This window comes from Littorina saxatilis, linkage group LG12 (genome assembly GCF_037325665.1).
Source record: "Littorina saxatilis isolate snail1 linkage group LG12, US_GU_Lsax_2.0, whole genome shotgun sequence".
In the NCBI taxonomy this organism is placed as follows: domain Eukaryota; kingdom Metazoa; phylum Mollusca; class Gastropoda; order Littorinimorpha; family Littorinidae; genus Littorina; species Littorina saxatilis.
The window spans coordinates 29373927-29393297 of NC_090256.1; the positions used below are offsets into that span (position 1 = coordinate 29373927).

General features: G+C 41.2%; 2 protein-coding genes across 4 annotated transcripts in view; one reads left to right on the top strand and one right to left on the bottom strand.

Moving 5' to 3' along the window:
- LOC138981689 (E3 ubiquitin-protein ligase HECW2-like) overlaps positions 1-3059 on the bottom strand; it is a 41757-nt gene extending 38698 nt beyond the window's left edge. For all 3 annotated transcript variants that reach the window (XM_070354708.1, XM_070354707.1, XM_070354706.1), the window contains exons 1-2: positions 2921-3059; positions 1914-2408 (exon numbers count right to left, since the gene is read on the bottom strand). In XM_070354708.1, the coding sequence (XP_070210809.1) occupies positions 1914-2217 (304 nt within the window). In that variant the 5' untranslated portion in view covers positions 2218-2408; positions 2921-3059. The remainder of the gene's footprint in view (positions 1-1913; positions 2409-2920) is intronic.
- Positions 3060-5917: 2858 nt separating this feature from the next.
- On the top strand, positions 5918-18791 carry LOC138981692 (BRCA1-associated RING domain protein 1-like). The gene is made up of 11 exons (XM_070354711.1): positions 5918-6061; positions 7137-7193; positions 7756-7919; positions 8116-9122; positions 9775-9855; positions 10290-10462; positions 12621-12726; positions 13711-13840; positions 14328-14429; positions 14901-15022; positions 16193-18791. The coding sequence occupies exons 1-11, from the start codon at positions 5961-5963 to the stop codon at positions 16529-16531; spliced, it is 2382 nt and encodes a 793-aa protein (XP_070210812.1). The 5' UTR covers positions 5918-5960; the 3' UTR covers positions 16532-18791.
- The last annotated feature ends 580 nt before the right edge of the window (positions 18792-19371 follow it).

Here is a 19371-nt window from a genome sequence, read left to right on the forward strand (position 1 = left end):
CAAAATCAAGGAAAAGAAAAGCCAAACAAAGAATTTCAAGTGGCATATATATATATATGTCGTGCTGAATTCACGGAATTGCCGAATTCGCGGAATCAGCAAAATTGTTGCCCATTTCAGTCTGTTAATTTTTGCGTCACCAGAACATTGCATTAACATTGTTTTACCTCCCTATTATGGTTTCTATGGTCTGTGTCGAGCATAACTCCGGAAATGCACGAAAACTACACTTTTTGCCATAACTTATCGATTATTGCGATATATGTCCATTCAAGTATCTAGCTGTCTAAGTCAGTCAGTGTGTTGATATCCCAGGCATTTGAGAACTTTAAAACCAAAAAGTGGCTGCCGATTTCACCAAATCAGCAAATAATAGAAGCCTTTACGCATTTTCGGCAAACCGCTGCCGATTTCGCATAATGGGCAGCATTTTGGCGATTACGCAAAATGGGTAAAAAAGTTGCTGATTCCACGAATTCAGCAGTTCTTTGAATTCGGCACAACATATATATAAATATATATATATACATGTGTTAGGCGCGTTTGATCGATCTGCGCGATCGCGCTGCGCGTTTGGTGGATCAATCAAACGCGCACACATCGATCGATGTGTGCGCATTTGATCGATGCAAAGAATAGGCTACAAAGAATACAAGAATCGTTAAAACGCGCAGCTCTTATACTTGCGCATTTGGACGATCTGTCACAAAGTAAGTCCCTACCACACTCACACATCGCACGCCGGAAGTGAAAAGTTTCAAATACAGGAATGTTCCGAAATATACCCAAACAACGTTTTTGATTTGTTTGTTGTCAAGCCTCTCAATCTTTCAAACAGTCTCTCTCTCTCTCTCTCTCTCTCTCTCTCTCTCTCTCTCTCTCTCTCTCTCTCTCTCTCTCTCTCTCTCTCTCAAAAAATATTACACATAATTTAGACATCCCCCTGTTATCTGTGAGCGAAGTCTTCCATTATCTGATATGCTTAAAACAAGCGGGAATATCAATCGAGAGCCACTCGCCAGAGGCTCGTGTCTCCCGATGATATTCATCCGCTGGGTCTTGACTGAAATACAAGCCATATGAAAAGCCACTCGTGTTGTAACCTATACGTATTCAAAATTAGAATAGTCCCTCTCTGGGCGAGGGCTGGTTGAAAAGAAGCTCGTTTATATTGCTTATGCCACAACCCTCGAAAAATAAAATTTGATTTGATTTGATTTGACTGATTTGATCTCTCTCTCTCTCTCAGTCTCTCTCTCTCTCTCTTAGTCTCTCAGTCTCTCTCTCTCTCTCTGTCTCTCTCTTAGTCTCTCAGTCTCTCTCTCTCTCTCTCTCTCTCTCTCTCTCTCCTCCCTCTCTCTCTCTCTCTCTCTCTCTCTCTCTCTCTCTCTCTCTCTCTCTCTCTTAGTCGCTCAGTTTCTCAGGCCTACTTCCGGTCATAACTTCCGGTCATTGCCAGCATACGTGTGTGTGCGTAGTATGGTGATTTGTGAGACGGATCGTCCAAATGCGCAAGTATATAAGAGCTGCGCGTTTTAACGATTCTTGTATTCTTTGTATCGATCAAACGCGCACACATCGATCGATGTGTGCGCGTTTGATCGATCCACCAAATGCGCAGCGCGATCGCGCGATCGCGCAGATCGATCAAACGCGCCTAACATATACATGCACTCTGCTGTAAACTTTGTGTCACAACTGAAACACAAACAGTACTACACATGTGCTAAGATGTCTTGAAAATGGGTTTGCAAAATGCACTGCACCTACAAAAATGCAATTTGTGGTTGAAAAGTGTAACATGTAGAGCTGTTCAGCCATGCAACATTTATAATTTAAGTGAAACCCTTGAGATGTACCACCCTGAACAATTGGATGCATAGTTACACAGACATGATGATGTTTCCCCTTACCAGCCAAATATAAGCCGATCCAGTCCTGAGCTCCAACATCTTCTTTGATGTCCCAGGACACCACAATATGCGAAGACTGACCATGTCCAACCTTACACTCACGACAGTCAACTGTAAGAGTCGACCAGCTTTGTGGAGTGCTGAGATTTAAATTTGAGTCGCTGTTGCTTCGTTCACGAATTCCACTTGGCAGAGACTCTGGTAATCCTGATCTTGTTGATTGGTTTCTTGGCAGGGACAAGTCATCAATTGAGCTGTAGTCCGAGTTGGACCTGTTTGCCTTTGCTCTCACCATACTTTGCATTACATTATAACCAGAGTCTGTCTAGCCACGAACCAGTGAAAACATGAACTACGATGACATTCAAATACATGTGTGTTCAGACAAATATGTTTGCAGAAATAGTCGGCATCTTCTTTCCAAAATGGTCAGTCCTGACTTCATCAGTCACTTAGGTGTACTTGTCAAAACTTCTCTATAGTGACACATAGTCCCTGCAAGAATTTATGAAAACAATGTTATCAGTCGTCACGCTGGCACGTAACTCACTTAAAAAGGACTTCATCTAAATTCTAATAATCTATACGCAAACTAGCAAACAACATTTTCTGAAACGTTGATGGCTATACCCTGACCTACTCATAATAAGTTTGAGCAAAAATTACATTATTCAAGAAAAGAAAAAAATCAAAACGAAAACACTCAACATCAAACTTATCCTATAGGCTACAGCAAAACACTTTAATCACAAAAGAGACGGTGACAAAACGGAACAGGTGCAAATGAGAATTAAGTCCTTCCTAACGACGTACATACAAAAAATGCCAAAGCTTCGTGTACTGTAGATCACGAGCTGACAGATTCGTAAATGCCTGCCTGCCAATCCTTTCACAGGCCATACTGCCTGACGCACAGCACAATCATTGAAGAGGAAGTATCGATACACATTACACCTCATTATCTATTGCATATATGCAAACTCGTCCTCGCTGCATTAACGTCTCACCTAATTTCCAATGAATCTTTTTTGCTTTATCCATACTGTACAGTGGTTTTCTTTTGTGTTTAAATCTGCGAGATAATCGTAAAATGAAAATTTATCGTAGAATTTTACAGACGACCATTTTACAACGGAACTCTGGGAACCCTCCTCTGCTCGCTAAAGATCACCTTCAGCAAGTGAAGAATGTGGGTCATGCAATATAAGAATATATCTGTTTGTGAAAAGTTAGCATTGACATTTAAAAGTCTTACTTAAGAGTTGTGAAAAGTTATGTATCTGACTCAGAATTAAAGACTATTTGCAAAAAGGTACACCTGGCTGACAAAAATAATTGTATCCGCAATGGGTGCGTCTAATTACCCAAATGAACCCAAATGAACCCAAATGATACCCAAATGAATCCAAATGAACCCAAATGATACCCAAATGAATCCAAATGAACCCAAATGATACCCCAATGATACCATTTATATAATATTATTCCATTCAACTCATTCATATCCACTCCGGAGTATTGTGCAGAAAGCTGTCTCTCTCTCTCACACACACACACACACACAGGAAAAAGTATTTGAAATAAGCATAATTAACATTTTGTAGGTTTTATTTAATATCTCAGAGCAAGATAAAAACACATCCCCCCCCTCTCTCTCTCTCTCTCTCTCTCTCTCTCTCTCTCTCTATCACATGGATATAATCAATATAACTCACGAACCACAAGAATGATGACAGCATACATCTAAAATGGGATGTTAATTTATGATAAAAAAAAGTTTTCATTATTTGAGCCGGAAAATTGAATTGCTCAATAACCAATCCATAATAAAATCTCTCTCTCTCTCTCTCTCTCTCTCTCTCTCTCTCTCTCTCTCTCTCTCTCTCTCTCTCTCTCTCTCTCTCTCTCTCTCTCTCTCACATGGATATAATCAATATAACTCACGAACCACAAGAATGATGACAGCATACATCTAAAATTTGATGTTAATTTATGATCAAAAAAAGAATGTTTTCATTATTTGAGCCGGAAATTTGAATTGCTCAATAACCAATCCATAATAAAACCCAATAAAACCGTTCCTTCGTAAAAGGAGACTGTACACAAGTTAAGAAACACATGAAATAAAACATGGTTTAAATTCCTAATGTCCATTGCAAACATGCCCACAGCGACCTAGCATCACTGGCGCTTGACTTTTTCTGCCCTGGCTCTGCGTCTCTGACCAGGTTTTTTGGCGATGCCTGATGATTTGGGCATGGCAAATCGCCCATCAGTCGATTGAAGTGTGTTTCCCGCCTGTGCTGTTTTCTTCATTTTTAAGAAGTTGGTCATTTTTTTGTTCTTCCAATTGGCACTCTTCTGTGCCCACTCTCCAGGTGTTACGGAGTGCTTCCGGAATTCTTCACAGAGGACAAAGTTGCCACGTCCATACAGGGATTTCCGTAGGTCCATGAAATGGGCATCTGAGATGTCGTCAAGACATTGGATGAGGGCAAGCAGTTTCTGCGGCTTCCAATCAATCTCCTGCTTGATTCTGTGATTGATCGACTCGGCGTTGTTGTTGGTTCAAAGTGTGTCAATGACACCTTTCTGAAGGGGCAGCTGGACGTGTCTTTTCAGTTTATCGGCGATGTGTTTTTGGTAGTACCGCTGAAATGTAGGGTACTTAATGAAGTAGTCGTCCAGCCGATCTTCACGGAACTCAGAAGTGGCAGAGTCATCAGCCCAAGCTATGCCAGCCTCTCCAAAAATGAAAGAAATGATTTCAGTTCTATCTCTCATACTGCAACCGACCTTTTCTGACAAGTATCGGGTGATGTTGTCCTTCATGTGGATTGTGCAAAGGAGATGAGTTGCAGATGGGAACTCCAACTGAAGGGCTTTTGTCAGCGCTTTCTCGGCATCACTTCCAACCACAATGTCTTCTGACTGCAGTTCTCTTTTCAAGTGGCTGATGAAAGTGTGGTACGTTTCAAATTCGCCGTCCCAGTGCAGGAATGTTGGTCCAAGCATCAGTGGATGCTCATTGCTTTCACTGTGCCATACCGCTTTGTTCTTGTATGTAGTCGGGGTGATGAAACAGGGCCCAACATTAAATGTTCTGTCGAAGCCAATCACACTTCCATTTTCACCCACACAGTTTGCTTTCAAGTCTTCCATCTGTTGCTTGTTGTAAACAATTAAAGACGGTATTTTACCCTTGCAATGAATGATCTGCTGCACAGAATTTTGCGTGTTCAACATCGCGATCGTTTCTAATACCTCGTCTGCAACATTTTGTCCATTTGGTCTGTTTTCTCTGTTCGCCGCTTTCTCGTTGTGTTTTTTGTTTCTTATCTGCTTGGCATTCGAAGGAGCATCAAATGAATTTTCCAGTTGTTCATGTCCATGTAAACATGCCTAGGAGGTTGATTTTTGGCTCGTTTGGCAGCTTCGCTAAGGACTGTGTGTTGAGTTCGGCAATAGGGATTTCCGTGGTGCTTCCTATTACCATATAACCGAACACTGAGAAGATCCTTTGCGATAAACGGGACACTGAGCAAACGTGAAATAACTGAATGGTGATCACAATTCAAAGATACCAATTGAAAGACCTGTGTTGCCATCTTACACACACTGACACATATGGGATGGGGCATTGAGCAAACATGAAATAACTGAATGGTGATCACCAAAAAAATCAGTACCCATACCTGTCACGTTTTGATGAATACAACTCCACAAATTACGTCCAATCTTACACAGCGACACACACACACACACACACACACACACACACACACACACACACGTTCTCTCATTCACATACACACACTCTTATTCATTTTTATATAAATGGTATCATTTGGGTATCATTTGGGTTCATTTGGGTATCATTTGGATTCATTTGGGTTCATTTGGGTTCATTTGGGTTCATTTGGGTAATTAGACGTACCGTCCGCAATTGGCAATATCTTTGAGTGGATAAACTGGAAATTCTGGAACTTTGAGCGGGAAAGCAAACGACACAGACACACCTCAAACCACAACTTGGCACTGGAACAAATGATAAGACACAGAATGGATTTGACGCTTGACATATCAGGATTTGAGTCAACTAAGGCGGCGTTAGCTTCTTTACAGCGCCTACTCTTCTGCTGCCAGTGGTTTGTTTCATAATAGCTTGATTGCATCTCTCTCTCTCTCTCATGTATGTAAGTTTCTATTTGTGTCCCCAGAATAAGTATCTATTTGGGACAACTCTCTCTCAGTCTGAGTCTATCCTTATAGTCTGAGTCACGTCAGGGCAAGGGGCGACGAGGGCGTGTCAGTATGGCCATGCGAGGTCCACAAGTTTGGATGATCTTTTGGGGATCGAGAATGTAATTTGACATGACCTCTAAGTTCTAACTCTACGTAAATTATGTGCACAAAACTACAGAAAGCAAAACAAGTTCTGTAGGGGTTGGGAGGAAAAATAGAAATCAGAAAATGGGGAATCAGAAACATTCAATTTTTTGTTCTAGCCCGATTTGGTATTGGAAGTGGCAGCTGATTCCTCCCGTGTGAAAATTTAGTTTTTAACTCATTTTTTTGTTTATACCCCCCTTATTTCAGAGCTAATTTGTTGAGGCAGAGCGGTACAGTAACAGTACCCTATTTTTAATCTCACACTTTCTCCCCTTTGTTCTGCGTCTAACTGATGTTTTTTTTCCACCAGTGTTCCCCGGTTTTCCCATCCACCCTACTGGTGTCTGGATTGAAGATAATCATTTATAATTTCAATTCCAGGTTTAGACACCTTACCTCAGTAATTGTATATACATTAGGTGTATACCTTAGCTCTCTATTTTTTCTTCACAAGTCACATACAACCACGCGCGTACATACTCTCTCTCTCTCTTTCTCTCTCATGTTCTATTTACCTACGAAAAAAAATTTCCACACTGATGTCATTCCCTGTCTATGTCACTCATCTCATCATATATAATCATTCATTCGCTTGCGGCTTCGTAGCAGGCGCGGTAGAAACTTCGATCAAGATAAGTAGTCGTAACTAATTGTTTGTCTGTGCACTTAAAAGACCGTTCGGTCGATATATTTGTGAATGTAACGTTTTTTGTCAATAACAAACGTTCCACCAACTTACTTACCTTTCTTGTTTTTTGATTCTGTCTTCTTCAGTACAAATGTACAACGAACAATACAGTACGCATCAATAACAGTAATTCTTTTTTTCAGTTCCCAGTTAACGAAGAATGTATGCACGCTAGGCAACTGCGAACACTTCTTTTGCAAGTGAGTAATCAGTATAAAGTATGTTCGGCCATACGTGGTGGGATTTCCCTTTTCTTACAAGTGTGTGTGTACAGTATGCGTGAGTGTGCTTGACATAATTTCCTTTGACATGATTGCTCTTATATTGATTTGTCATTTTAGTGATTATTCACTTTGACAGGCTTGTGGACAGTGATTCAGGACTGCATGGGAATGCCTCAATGGGGAAGGTTTTCCAAAGTTTGCATCTCAGAATCAAACAAACAATTAGCAGGGGTTTAAAGAGTGACAGTAGATTACAGTGGAACCCCCTTTTACAACCTTCAAAAATCTGGGGAAAATCAAGTCTTTAAAGGGAGGGAGTCTTACTTAATTACTTACTGTCTGTTATGCCGGTTGGCATGTAGGGCAGCAACAGGGAGTCTCAAGATGGAGGTAAATTTACAGAGGCTATGAATATAAACAAAACATCTTGAAAGGAGGAAGTCTTAAATTAGTGTGTATTAAAAGGGGGGTTCCACTGTATTGTGATAGAGTACACCCGACATCACTCCACAGCAAACTAACTTTTGTGGCATTTCAGGCAGTGTGTAGAAGAGAGGCTGGGAGCACGTTGTCCAGTGTGTGGCACACCTGCACACGCAAAGGATGCACAGGTGAACAGACAACTCTCAAACATTGTCTCCTTATCTGTAGAGCTGGAGCGCTTGCTCAAGGCAGATTCAGGCTCAGAATTTAGAGATACAGGTAAGTTTGTTTATTAAGTTTGGGGTGGGGGGGGGGGGGGTTAAGAAAAGTGTTTTTATGAGAATGGTGGGTTAATTAGAATTGTTAACATTTATAACACATATAGTGCAGCATAAACTTATTACACTTACAGGTGATTGAATCTGAAAAATATGAGCGACTTACACTACAGCTACACATGCACAAACTGTTTCAGGGCCACAAGATATTGTCAGCTCCTTGAACGACCATGATTTAACTCCAGAAAGACACAGAGAGTCTCCACATGGCACAGCAACATCCCTGGAAAGCCCTAGAAAAGCTGAAGAAGGCTCTAAGGCAACATCCCCTTCACCAGGTAGGAGTGCTGGTAAGCGTCTTTCGCACAAGGTGGCTCACAGAAAGGGCCGTAAAGAAGCAAATGAGGCAACTCTGACACAGCTCTGCAGTGGGACCAACTCATGTGACACAGATGAAGAATCATTCAAGCAAACACCTGTCAGAAGCACAGCTAGTCCGTTTCACTTTCAGAAAAAGCTTACGCCACAGACAAGAGTGCGGAGCAAGCGACTCCAAAGTGGCCCTCAAACCAAACAGAATGAGAACACGCATGAAAGCAACTTTGAGGACAGCACACTGTCCAAAACCTTCATCAATGAGAAACTTGCTGCCGCAAAAGAAGTTTGCTACGCAGATGAGAAAATGACAACTGCTTCACCTATGCAGCAGGTTCATGATACACCTCAGAGAAGGGGAAGACGAAAGAAGCAAGTAGATGCAAAAGGAATGCTGGACCAAACGTCTTCATCGCCATTGTCCAGTGGTAGTCGCAGCAGAAGCCAACGAGGGAGCGTATCATCGTCTCACCCAGCAGCCTGTGAGACTCCCACCAGTTCCCCAGTGAGTACACCGTACAGTTGCTCAAATTCTACCCCAAGAAGAACACCCCGAAGCACTCCAAAAACTTCCCTGAGACGCAAATCAGCGCCTGAGACTCCCAACTCCAGAACACCTCGCTCAGTTAAGTCAGCTTCTAAAAGTGAACGCAAGTTTTTCCCTTCCACACCCTCACCGGCCCAGGGCACCAGGCCCTCGCCTGTGTCCAACAGCAGTGCAGTAAAAAGGACCAACAGAAGATCTATGGAGACTGGCAGTGGCAGTAATGGCGTGCGAATGAAGCGCAATGCCAAGGGAGAGACTCCACTTCATGTGGCTGCTATCAAGGTGAATTATTAACTGGGCTAAAAAATACAGCTGTATTAAAAATTGAACTGAATTTTGATGCCAAGTATGAATATTGTCAAATTATTTACTTCTGAAAATGATTATAGAATAGTCAATACATTTAACCTTCAGCATATCCTGCTTTGGACTATGCAGTCCGGATGATGTGGGTCATGTACGGCCCATACTTTAGAAAAAGGATTCAATGTAAAAAAAAATATGGGTCGTACATGACCTGCACCATCTGAATAGGGATAAACATAGTAATATCCTTTTTAATTCCATATGAGTGGCCCACGATCATCCAGACTCTCCAGTTTAAATTATGTCATTGTTTATTTGTTTGTTTACAAAGATTATCCGTCAGAAACTGGTTTTATGGTGTTTGAGCATGACATGAAGTTACAATCAAAAACTCAATACTTTCAGAGATACAGACACTTTTGTGAAGCTCTGGGTCATGGACGACCCAGGAAACGCGGTGAAGGTTAAAATGTTCACAGTCACAGTTGACTTAATACCATGACTACAAGCGTTTAAGGCTCCAGAAATTGGAGAAATTAAAGTTGCCTCAAAGCTGTTTTGTTTGTTTGTGTATTTTGCTTGTTTGTTTTTGTTTTACCTTACCCTGAACATCTGATCCTTTTTGTAGGGTGACTTGTCTGCAGTGAAGGAGTTGATGAGCAAGGGAGACAATCCAAATGTCAGAGATAATGCTGGGTGGACTCCTTTGGTGAGACATAATTTAAATTACATGACGTCTTCTTCTTTTTCTTTATCTTGCTCTCATGTTAGTGTTATCTGAGTTATACTTTATCTGCTTGTTTTAGGAGAATGTAAAATGTGCTCAAATACCACAGAAATGGTTGGTCCCGTCATCTCAGGACAAGGTCCCTAGAATGTGCTCACATGACTTGTTCTGTAATGGTATTGGTAAGACTTTTTATTTTTCAACTGTAGATTATGTCAAAAGCCTCGGCCAGTCTGAAATTGTGTACAGTGACTGTAGAGAAGCAATCTGTAAAACTAATAGAAATTTGTCTCAGTTGATTTTTTTCATGTTGCTTCATCTTCTTGATTTATTTTTATGTTGCTTGTTGCATTATCATCAAACAGTTTACGGCAAACTGTCACAAAGTTTTTCACTATTTACCTTGCACTTTGCAGCACGAAGCAGTGAATCACGGCAATGCAGGTGTGACGGAAGTGTTGCTGCAACACGGCGCCTTGGTCAACACACCTGGCATGGAAAACGACACGCCGCTACATGATGCTGTCACCAACAACCGGCTAGAGTGTGTGCGTCTGCTGATAGCTTATGGTGCGTCTGTCACAGCTAGGTGGGTATGCTGCATGCAGGGATCCTAATCATTGGACATTTCCCGTATTTTATTCATAAGAATCTCAAAATCCTGGAAATGAAATTGGCTGCTGGTTATGCCTACCAGTTGTAATTTTGTTTGACAGATTTAACCCTTTATATTTGTGATGTTGAGACTTGATTTGACGGCTTGATGTGACAAAGTTGCTGCGCAAGATTAGTTTAGTCCGTCACTACCTCACCACTGATGCAACCAAAACGTTAGTGTGTTCTTTAGTCCTCTCAAAGATAGATTATTGCAATTCTCTTCTGGCCGGTCTCCCTAAGTACCTTTTAGATAGACTTCAAAGGATCCAAAATAACGCTGCCCGCCTGGTCTTCAAATCTTCCAAGTATGAACACGCCACACCCCTTCTTCACTCTCTACACTGGCTGCCTATCACTAAAAGGATCGAATACAAACTCTCCTCTCTTTCTTTTGCCGTCGTTTCTGGTTCTGCCCCAGAATACTTGTCAGAACTCCTCAATCTCTACACCCCCTCTCGTCAGCTTCGCTCCGCCGCCGACACTCGACTCTTCCGACTCCCCACAGTGCAAACAAAGACATGTGGCGAGAGGTCCTTCGCCTATCAGGCCCCTGTGACCTGGAATAGATTACCTCTGCCTCTCAGACACACAGATTCTCTCACTACATTCAAGACAAATCTCAAAACACACCTCTTTCAGCGCAAGTGATTTGTGTCAGCACTGTTTGTGTGTGTGTAAATAGTACTGTTGACACGTTCTTATATAGAAGCCTACTGTGGTTCTTGTGCTCAGGCTGTGTATTGGACTGTCACTGTATGCCTGCATTATTAGTTGTCAGTAATTATTACATGTGCTGATTGTTCTCTTTGCCTGCGCGCGTATAGTATGTTGGTTATGTTTGGTCATAGTATGTTTGCTTATGTTTGGTCGTTATCTTTGCCTGTGCGTGTATTGTATGTTTGGTCGTTTTCTTTGTTTGTGCATGTATAGTTTGTTGGTTATGTTTGGTCGGTTTCTTTGCCTGTGCGTGTATAGTATGCTTGGTCGATGTATGTATTGTAAAGCGCTAAGAGTAGACATTTTTCTAGAATAGCGCTATAAAAGTTTGCATTATTATTATTATTATTATTCATAAAGAGCGGACAAACACTCAAGTCCTTAATGGCAAAAAACCGTAGGACTTTTAATATCAATTTTACTACTACTACTACTAAGTCTTTTTTTCTTCTTCTTCTTCTGCGTTCGTGGGCTGAAACTCCCACGTACACTCGTGTTTTTTGCACGAGTGGAATTTTACGTGTATGACCGTTTTTTACCCTGCCATTTAGGCAGCCATACGCCGTTTTCGGAGGAAGCATGCTGGGTATTTTCGTGTTTCTATAACCCACCGAACTCTGACATGGATTACAGGATTTTTTCGTGCGCACTTGGTCGTGTGCTTGCGTGTACACACGGGGGTGTTCGGACACCGAGGAGAGTCTGCACACAAAGTTGACTCTGAGAAATAAATCTCTCACCGAACGTGGGGACGAACTCACGCTGACAGCGGCCAACTGAATACAAATCCAGCGCGCTACCGACTGAGCTACATCCCCGCCCTCTAAGTCTTTTTCAAAAACTATAGTCTGTTTCAATGACTTTCAGCAATTTTCAACATTATAAATCGAGATAACTAGACACGTTGAAAGAAATTTGGTGCACTAAACAGTTTTCCTGATCAGGAATCATTGTGTGAAACTTTCTTTACAACTTTCTTTGATGAAGTGTACGTATTTTTTTTTTTTAGAAAAAGGTGTGTCCCCTGTTTTGAACGAACACTGTTTTCGTGGTGCACTACCTCCCTTTTTAAAAAAAAATCTGAAAAAATATACAGCGGACACAATTCCTCTTTATTTGAATGAATGGCAACTTCAAAAAGATTGTTTTAGAGTGCAGATTAAAAATAATCAATGCATGAAGAATTTGAATAAACGGTTGGTTATACCTAATCTTAGTCAGATTTTGTTTTACCCCAAAGACCGGGATATATAAATAGATATACAAAGTCCACTGTATACTGAAAAAAACCCAAATGAAACACTTTTAGATGAAGTCTGTCTTGATTTCAGTTTTCACTCACTTTTGGATTGTTTGTCTAAATGTCTTCACAGAAATGTTCATGGCAAAACTGCGATGGAGTTGGCCAAAATAGCGGAAATGAAGGATGCCCTCCAACAGCCTGCATTGCATCGACAGCACATCTCTAACTTACCAGAGGTTTGTAAAATAACATATAAAGTGGTATTTCGATGTGGGGACACCTCCAAATAAAGTGCACCTTCTTTCGTCCCTTTGTCTATTGTCTTGACCAAAATGAACCTGTCATAAAATGCCACCTGCAAAGCTTGCCCCAATCGTGTCCTTCCATAGCAGGTACCACTATAAATCTGTACAGTACTTGATTTTCTTCCTAATGCTGCTTCATTATTTGCCGATGACGTATTCATCAGAGAGTTTGAGTCGTGTTTATTCTGTGCATTTGCTAATCCTTGGGCGATTTCCTCTGTTAAAACAACAAAGTTTGTAATTTGCTTGTGTTCGCATTTTTCTTGTTCAAATCCTGTTTCATAGATACATTTTGTCGTGGAAATTCTTCTGCATCGTTAACTTTGAGTGTTCTTGGGAATTTTGTTTGTGGCCCTGGCAGATTTTCAGTACACCAGAAATCATTCTTGAGATCCAAAGATGGGCGGGGATGTAGCTCAGTCGGTAGCGCGCTGGATTTGTATCCAGTTGGCCGCTGTCAGCGTGAGTTCGTCCCCACGTTTGGCGAGAGATTTATTTCTCAGTCAACTTTCTGCGCAGACTCTCCTCGGTGTCCTAACACCCCCGTGTGTACACGCAAGCACAAGACCAAGTGCGCACGAAAAAGATCCTGTAATCCATGTCAGAGTTCGGTGGGTTATAGAAACACGAAAATACCCAGCATGCTTCCTCCGAAAACGGCGTATGGCTGCCTAAATGGCGGGGTAAAAAACGGTCATACACGTAAAATTCCACTCGTGCAAAAAACACGAGTGTACATGGGAGTTTCAGCCCACGAACGCAGAAGAAGAAGAAGAAATCCAAAGATTGAATCATTTTGCGTCATATTTTTCAAACATGTTCTGGATGTATGTGTGTGGAATAGTTTTGATTTTTTTTTCTCAATGTCATGATCACATGCCTAATTCTGTCCTGTCTATGTACTGCTGCGTGTAGCCTGAGGATGCAGAGGAGTTCCTGCCTTTGTGTTTGCTGGGCACTGCCTTAAGCAGAGACCAGCGTGGCCTGCTCCAGAAGTGTGCCACCAAGCTGCATGCCAGAGTTGTGGAGGAGTACACTGCTGAAGGTCAGCATTTTGTTTTTATCCTTCGCCACTGAGCCAGTAGTGTGGTCGAAATACCCCCCCTCCCCCAAAAAAAACAATGAAAGTAATGTTTTGGATGTTTAATTCAATAAAGGAAACAGAAAAATTCTATGAGGGCTGTCATCAATCTGCTGGCCAACTGATGGTTGTCAGTAGCTTTTCATTTCTATTGATAACATGAGACCTGGATAACATGGTACGTAGCTACTTTTTGCTCAGCCAAAATGCAGAAGTCTGGCACCTTAGTTTCCTATTTGCTTGATTCGAGAGTTTCTTTTGTTTTGTTTATCATAACAGCTAGTCAGTTGACATTTAAACAAGGGGTGTTATTTTTATTTTTGTTGTTGTCTGGGGTCAGCACACTTTTCACTGCATCTCTTCTTTTTCGTTTAGAATTCACTCAAAAGACTTGTGAAGGACACCCGAAAGCAGACTGAAAAAATCAAATGTGCACCTTTTCATGTCACAGTTACCCATGTGATCAGCAGCGTTAATGCAGACGGCCAGTGTCCTCGCACCACCAAGTATCTTCAAGCTGTCCTCGGAGGGAAATGGATTGTCAGTGTGGACTGTAAGTGGTTTTGCAAAGGGTTCCAGAGGGTTGATTACTGAAGTAAAAGGTTTACTGCAGACTTCCTTGAAAATCGTACAACTCACATGACTTTGGGGAAAACGATACTACCAAGGAGTATTTAGACCATGGAAAAAAGGGGAAGAGGGTGGTGACATGTATCTCTTTGTAAATTGAGCTGTGAAACTAATTGAACAAAAGCTTGTTCGGACAGTCGTTTAAACAATGTCCAAAGGACAGAATGCAACAGTAGTGGGCACAGAAAATCTAATATCTGATTAGATATCCTATTGGAATACTTCGTGCATGCTCACGGAAAGTACATAACGCAAAGGACAAGCTTTATAAAAAGCTTACTGGCAAAAACATGTAATTGTAAGCAATTTGTGAAGGTTTGTTTTTTGCTCTTCTTTGAAACTGTACTGTCATAATATTGAAAGGTTTTCGTCACATGCATCGTCTTTCCTTCAGGGATCACTATCTGCCTGGAGTACGGTGAGAAAGTGTCAGAAGAGCCGTTTGAAATTCCAGGGAGCAGCACCCACCCCAACTCACACGCTGCCCATGAAGCCCGCATCAATCGCAGACTACAGGTATGCGTATTAACAATGGAACCTGAAATGTAGGGCTCCTCTAGTCGGATACCTGTTAGTAATAGACACTTTCCCTTTTCCTTTGGACTGTCAATTTCAAGGAAACATGTATTTTTTACAAGTAAAATGACTATTTCTAAGAATACTCACCTCAATTGCTCGCGCTTCCGGTTGGGATAACGCACATGGCAAACCTCGCTGTAGTCGATATAAATGCTGTTAAAACGCAAAAAAACGTCCGGGTAATTGCAAAGTTGAAGGTCTTGTTTGTATTCCTACATTGATATGTAGGGTGACCTGCTATTGAAAGCGGCAAGGTGAGTTATCGTTCGCGGAGTTCTATTGCGCCAGTGGAACCGGCCAACCGCTGTAAATATCTGTTTGACATTCGTAACGACTGAGTGAAGAATAATTGTCGCTCAATTGCATGTTCACTAGTTTTAAAAGACGAGTAACGGAGCCTGTTAGGCTCTGTGTCTCAACAAGGTATCATAGAAGTACCTTCTACTTATGACTAACTCAGTAACTTTGTTACATTCGTTTCACTTTCATTTTCACGGTTCGTTACGTTGTTCAATGTGATGAATGTATACGGGCGTAGTAATCACCCTTAAAAAAGGAAAGCCCAAACCGTGATTGAAGGTGAATGTTGAAGTTCCTGTGAAGGAAGTCTTCTTAGACGGGAAAGGTCTAAATACACGTCTAGCTCCCCGTAGCAAGAAATTGAAACTGGGGATTATGGGCATTGGCACATGCGCAGAGAGGTACTACCGACAAGGGGAGACTACTCCCCTAAATGGTATACTGACGGAAATCTAGAGTTAGCGACCTTGTTTACAGTCTAGTACTTGTAACATAGGACGCTTCTCAGTCCAGCACTCGTAAGTAAGGTAACTCCTATTAGTTAAATTGAGGTGATGTATTCGAAAGAAATACACTTTTCAGGAAAGGGCTGTTTGATTCAGAGGTTCTACCATTGGGCAGGGAAGGGAGCTTAAAGAAACAAGCCTTACATTTTCTCTCTATGCCCGTCAATTAGTCAGTAATCAGTTAACAGAATGGAAGGTAAGTTTATACCAGTGATGCTGTTGTCCACAGTTTACCAGTTTCTTGTCTTTTCATGAGATTTGGTTATCTCTCCATAGCATTTCCGTTTTCCTTTGTTTTCAGCTTCCACCACTGTTTGATGGCTGTCAAGTTTACCTGCATGGCTCTTTCACTCGCATGCCGCCCAGCAAGCAGGAGTTGACGGAACTGCTACGATTGGGCGGAGCTCACTTCTTGACCCGCGAACCCCGTCTGACCAACTTGGATGAATATGAAGTGACAGTGCCGTACCATGCTAAACAAGGGAGTAGCCTTGTTGACTGCGGAATATTCATCGTTCATGACGGAGGCAGCAACGTTCCAAGAGTTGAAGCTCAGAGGATGCGTGTGGTGCCTGCGTCCTGGGTCGTGGCGTGCATTGCAACCTTCTCACTGGTTGAACCGTCAAGTCTCGCCAATTAATTTTGTTTGTTAAGTGTTGATGTAATCGCTTTAGATTGTGATATATATATATACTAGCTTTGTTAATGCTGCTAAAAAAGAAACCAGGATTTTGAATGCTTGCCTGCTTCCAATTTCTTTAGGGTAGCAAACCCTGGAATGCACAGTTTTCTGGTCAACTATGAAATGTATTACGTTGTACTTAATTCCTGTCTCTTATGTTCCTGAATCAAGTAATGCTGGTGTACACAGAATCATGTAATCAATTGACAGCTGCAGATGTAAGCTGTATTTTAATTAGCCTCGTTTGAACGTCACAAATAATAGAAGAGAGCAAGACTTAATTTTGCTGGACTGATTGTTTCTTTTTTTAATGTTTACGACTCGGACTGAAAGCAAAATAATGGCAATATATGGTGCAAATCAGGCCCCTCCCACCATTTTGGTGGACCAACTTGCATGAAAATTCTCTGGTTGATTTGAAAAAGAATTAAGAACTTCCATTGAAGAGAAATATTTGTATGTATCGATCTGTCATTGCATTTAGTCAAGTTTTAACTAAATGTTTTAACATAGAGGGGGAATCGAGACGAGGGTCGTGGTGTCTGTGTGTGTGTGTGTATGTGTGTGTGTAGAGCGATTCAGAGTAAACTACTGGACCGATCTTTATGACATTTTTCATGAGAGTTCCTGGGTATGATATCCCCAACCCCCCGCGGGTTAGGGGGAAGAATTTACCCGATGCTCCCCAGCATGTAGTAAGAGGCGACTAACCGATTCTGTTTCTCCTTTTACCCTTGTTAAGTGTTTCTTGTATAGAATATAGTCAATTTTTGTAAAGATTTTAGTCAAGCAGTATGTAAGAAATCTATAAGTCCTTTGTACTGGAAACTTGCGTTCTCCCAGTAAGGTACTACATTGCAAACCCCTGGAGCAAATTTTTCATTAGTGCTTTTGTGAACAAGAAACAATTGACAAGTGGCTCTATCCCATCTCCCCCCTTTCCCCGTCGCGATATAACCTTCGTGGTTGAAAACGACGTTAAACACCAAAGAAAGAAAGAATGATATCCCCAGACGTTTTTATCATTTTTTCGATAAATGTCTTTGATGACGTCATATCCGGCATTTTGTAAGTTGAGGCGGCACTGTCACACCCTCATTTTTCAATCAAATTGATGGAAATTTTGGCCAAGCAATCTTTGACGAAGGCCGGACTTTGGTATTGCATTTCAGCTTGGAGGCTCAAAAAGTTATTTATGACTTTGGTCATTAACACTATTGTGACTAGCACTGCCACGGCGTTTACGTCCTGCCTGCCCAAGCTTGCCACCAAGAAACTTCCCAAAAATCAGTAACTGTAAAGAAATCTGTCTAGCAAGCTTGAATTAAGTCCAATCACCACCAAATTTTGTGTACTAATTCAAAAATGGATGCCCAGTTCAGTCGTGCTATTTATAAGTTTGTCACGCGATTTGTTTTAGCAAAGGGGGGTGAAAGGGGGATAATTTGTGTTTTTTAACGTTTTTTTGTGTGTGTTTTATTTTCTACTGCTTTTTTTGAAAGTTATTTTTTAACAGAAAGTATTATAAATAATGTTATAACCAAACAAGGCGTAAAACCTATGAATTAGCTGAAATATTGTTAACATTGTACACAGAAATAAGGAGACAGTACAAAGAAAAAAACAAGCAAATCACGCATTCACTCACAGCATCCTGACTCAAATGAAACAAAACTGTAACACTCACCAAATGATGTCTAGGTAATCCATATTGAATATAAGTCACATTTTCACAACAAAGTACCAACTGTACACCTATGAACAATTCCAAAAGGATTTGAAGGCTCCAGCCATCCATTGTTATCAGTGCTGCCACGCCCCCATAGCTCCTGCACGATTCCGAGATACATGTTCGTCTAGCAGTATCACCGCCTACACGTGTAGTTTGCCGACTCGTACTAGCAACAACGGGACTGTTTCTTCCTCACTTTCACTGCTTGTATCGCTTTCGTGAGGCGAAAACGATACGTCCGAATCATGCTCTACGGGATCCTCTAGGTCCAACATCCGGAGAATCTCCTCCCGAGACAAGGCTCGCCTTTGATTCATTTTTTTTCCTCAAAAACGCACACAAATCAGGCGGATTTGCAAATGGCAGAAGGGGACGCCAAGTGTATCAAGGGAAACAACTCAATTTATTTGCAAGCTTCAAAAACCGGGAAGCAATCACGAGTCGTGTACCCTCTATGGCTGGTACTGAAAAATGCGCGTCCCGTCCATGGGCATGTCAGCGCTGGTACTGATTTATCAGTGTCCCGTCGCGAAAGTGTTAAAAATCAGAAAATTGTAATTAATTTTTTTTATATAAAACGATCCAAAATTACGTTCATCTTATTCTTCGTCATTTTCTGATTCCAAAAACATATAAATATGTTATATTCGGATTAAAAACAAGCTCTGAAAATTAAAAATATAAACATTATTATTAAAATAAAATTTCCGAAATCGATTTAAAAACAATTTCATCTTATTCCTTGTCCGTTCCTGATTCTAAAAACATATAGATATGATATGTATGGATTAAAAACACGTTCAGAAAGTTAAAAAGAATAGAGATACAGTAAAGCGTGCTATCCTCCTCAGCGCTACCGCAACAGCGCTTTTCTGGATTGTCAATTTCACCGCCTTTGCCACGAAAATGCAGTGCGTTCAGTTTCATTCTGTGAGTTCGACTGAGCTTGACTTAATGTTGTATTTTTGCCTTTTTTTTATCTAAAGGGTGGTTTTCAACCTGTCGCTCTCTCAAGAACAAAATAAAAGTAAAAAAGGGTCAATGTTTCCCGCATATATGAGAAGTT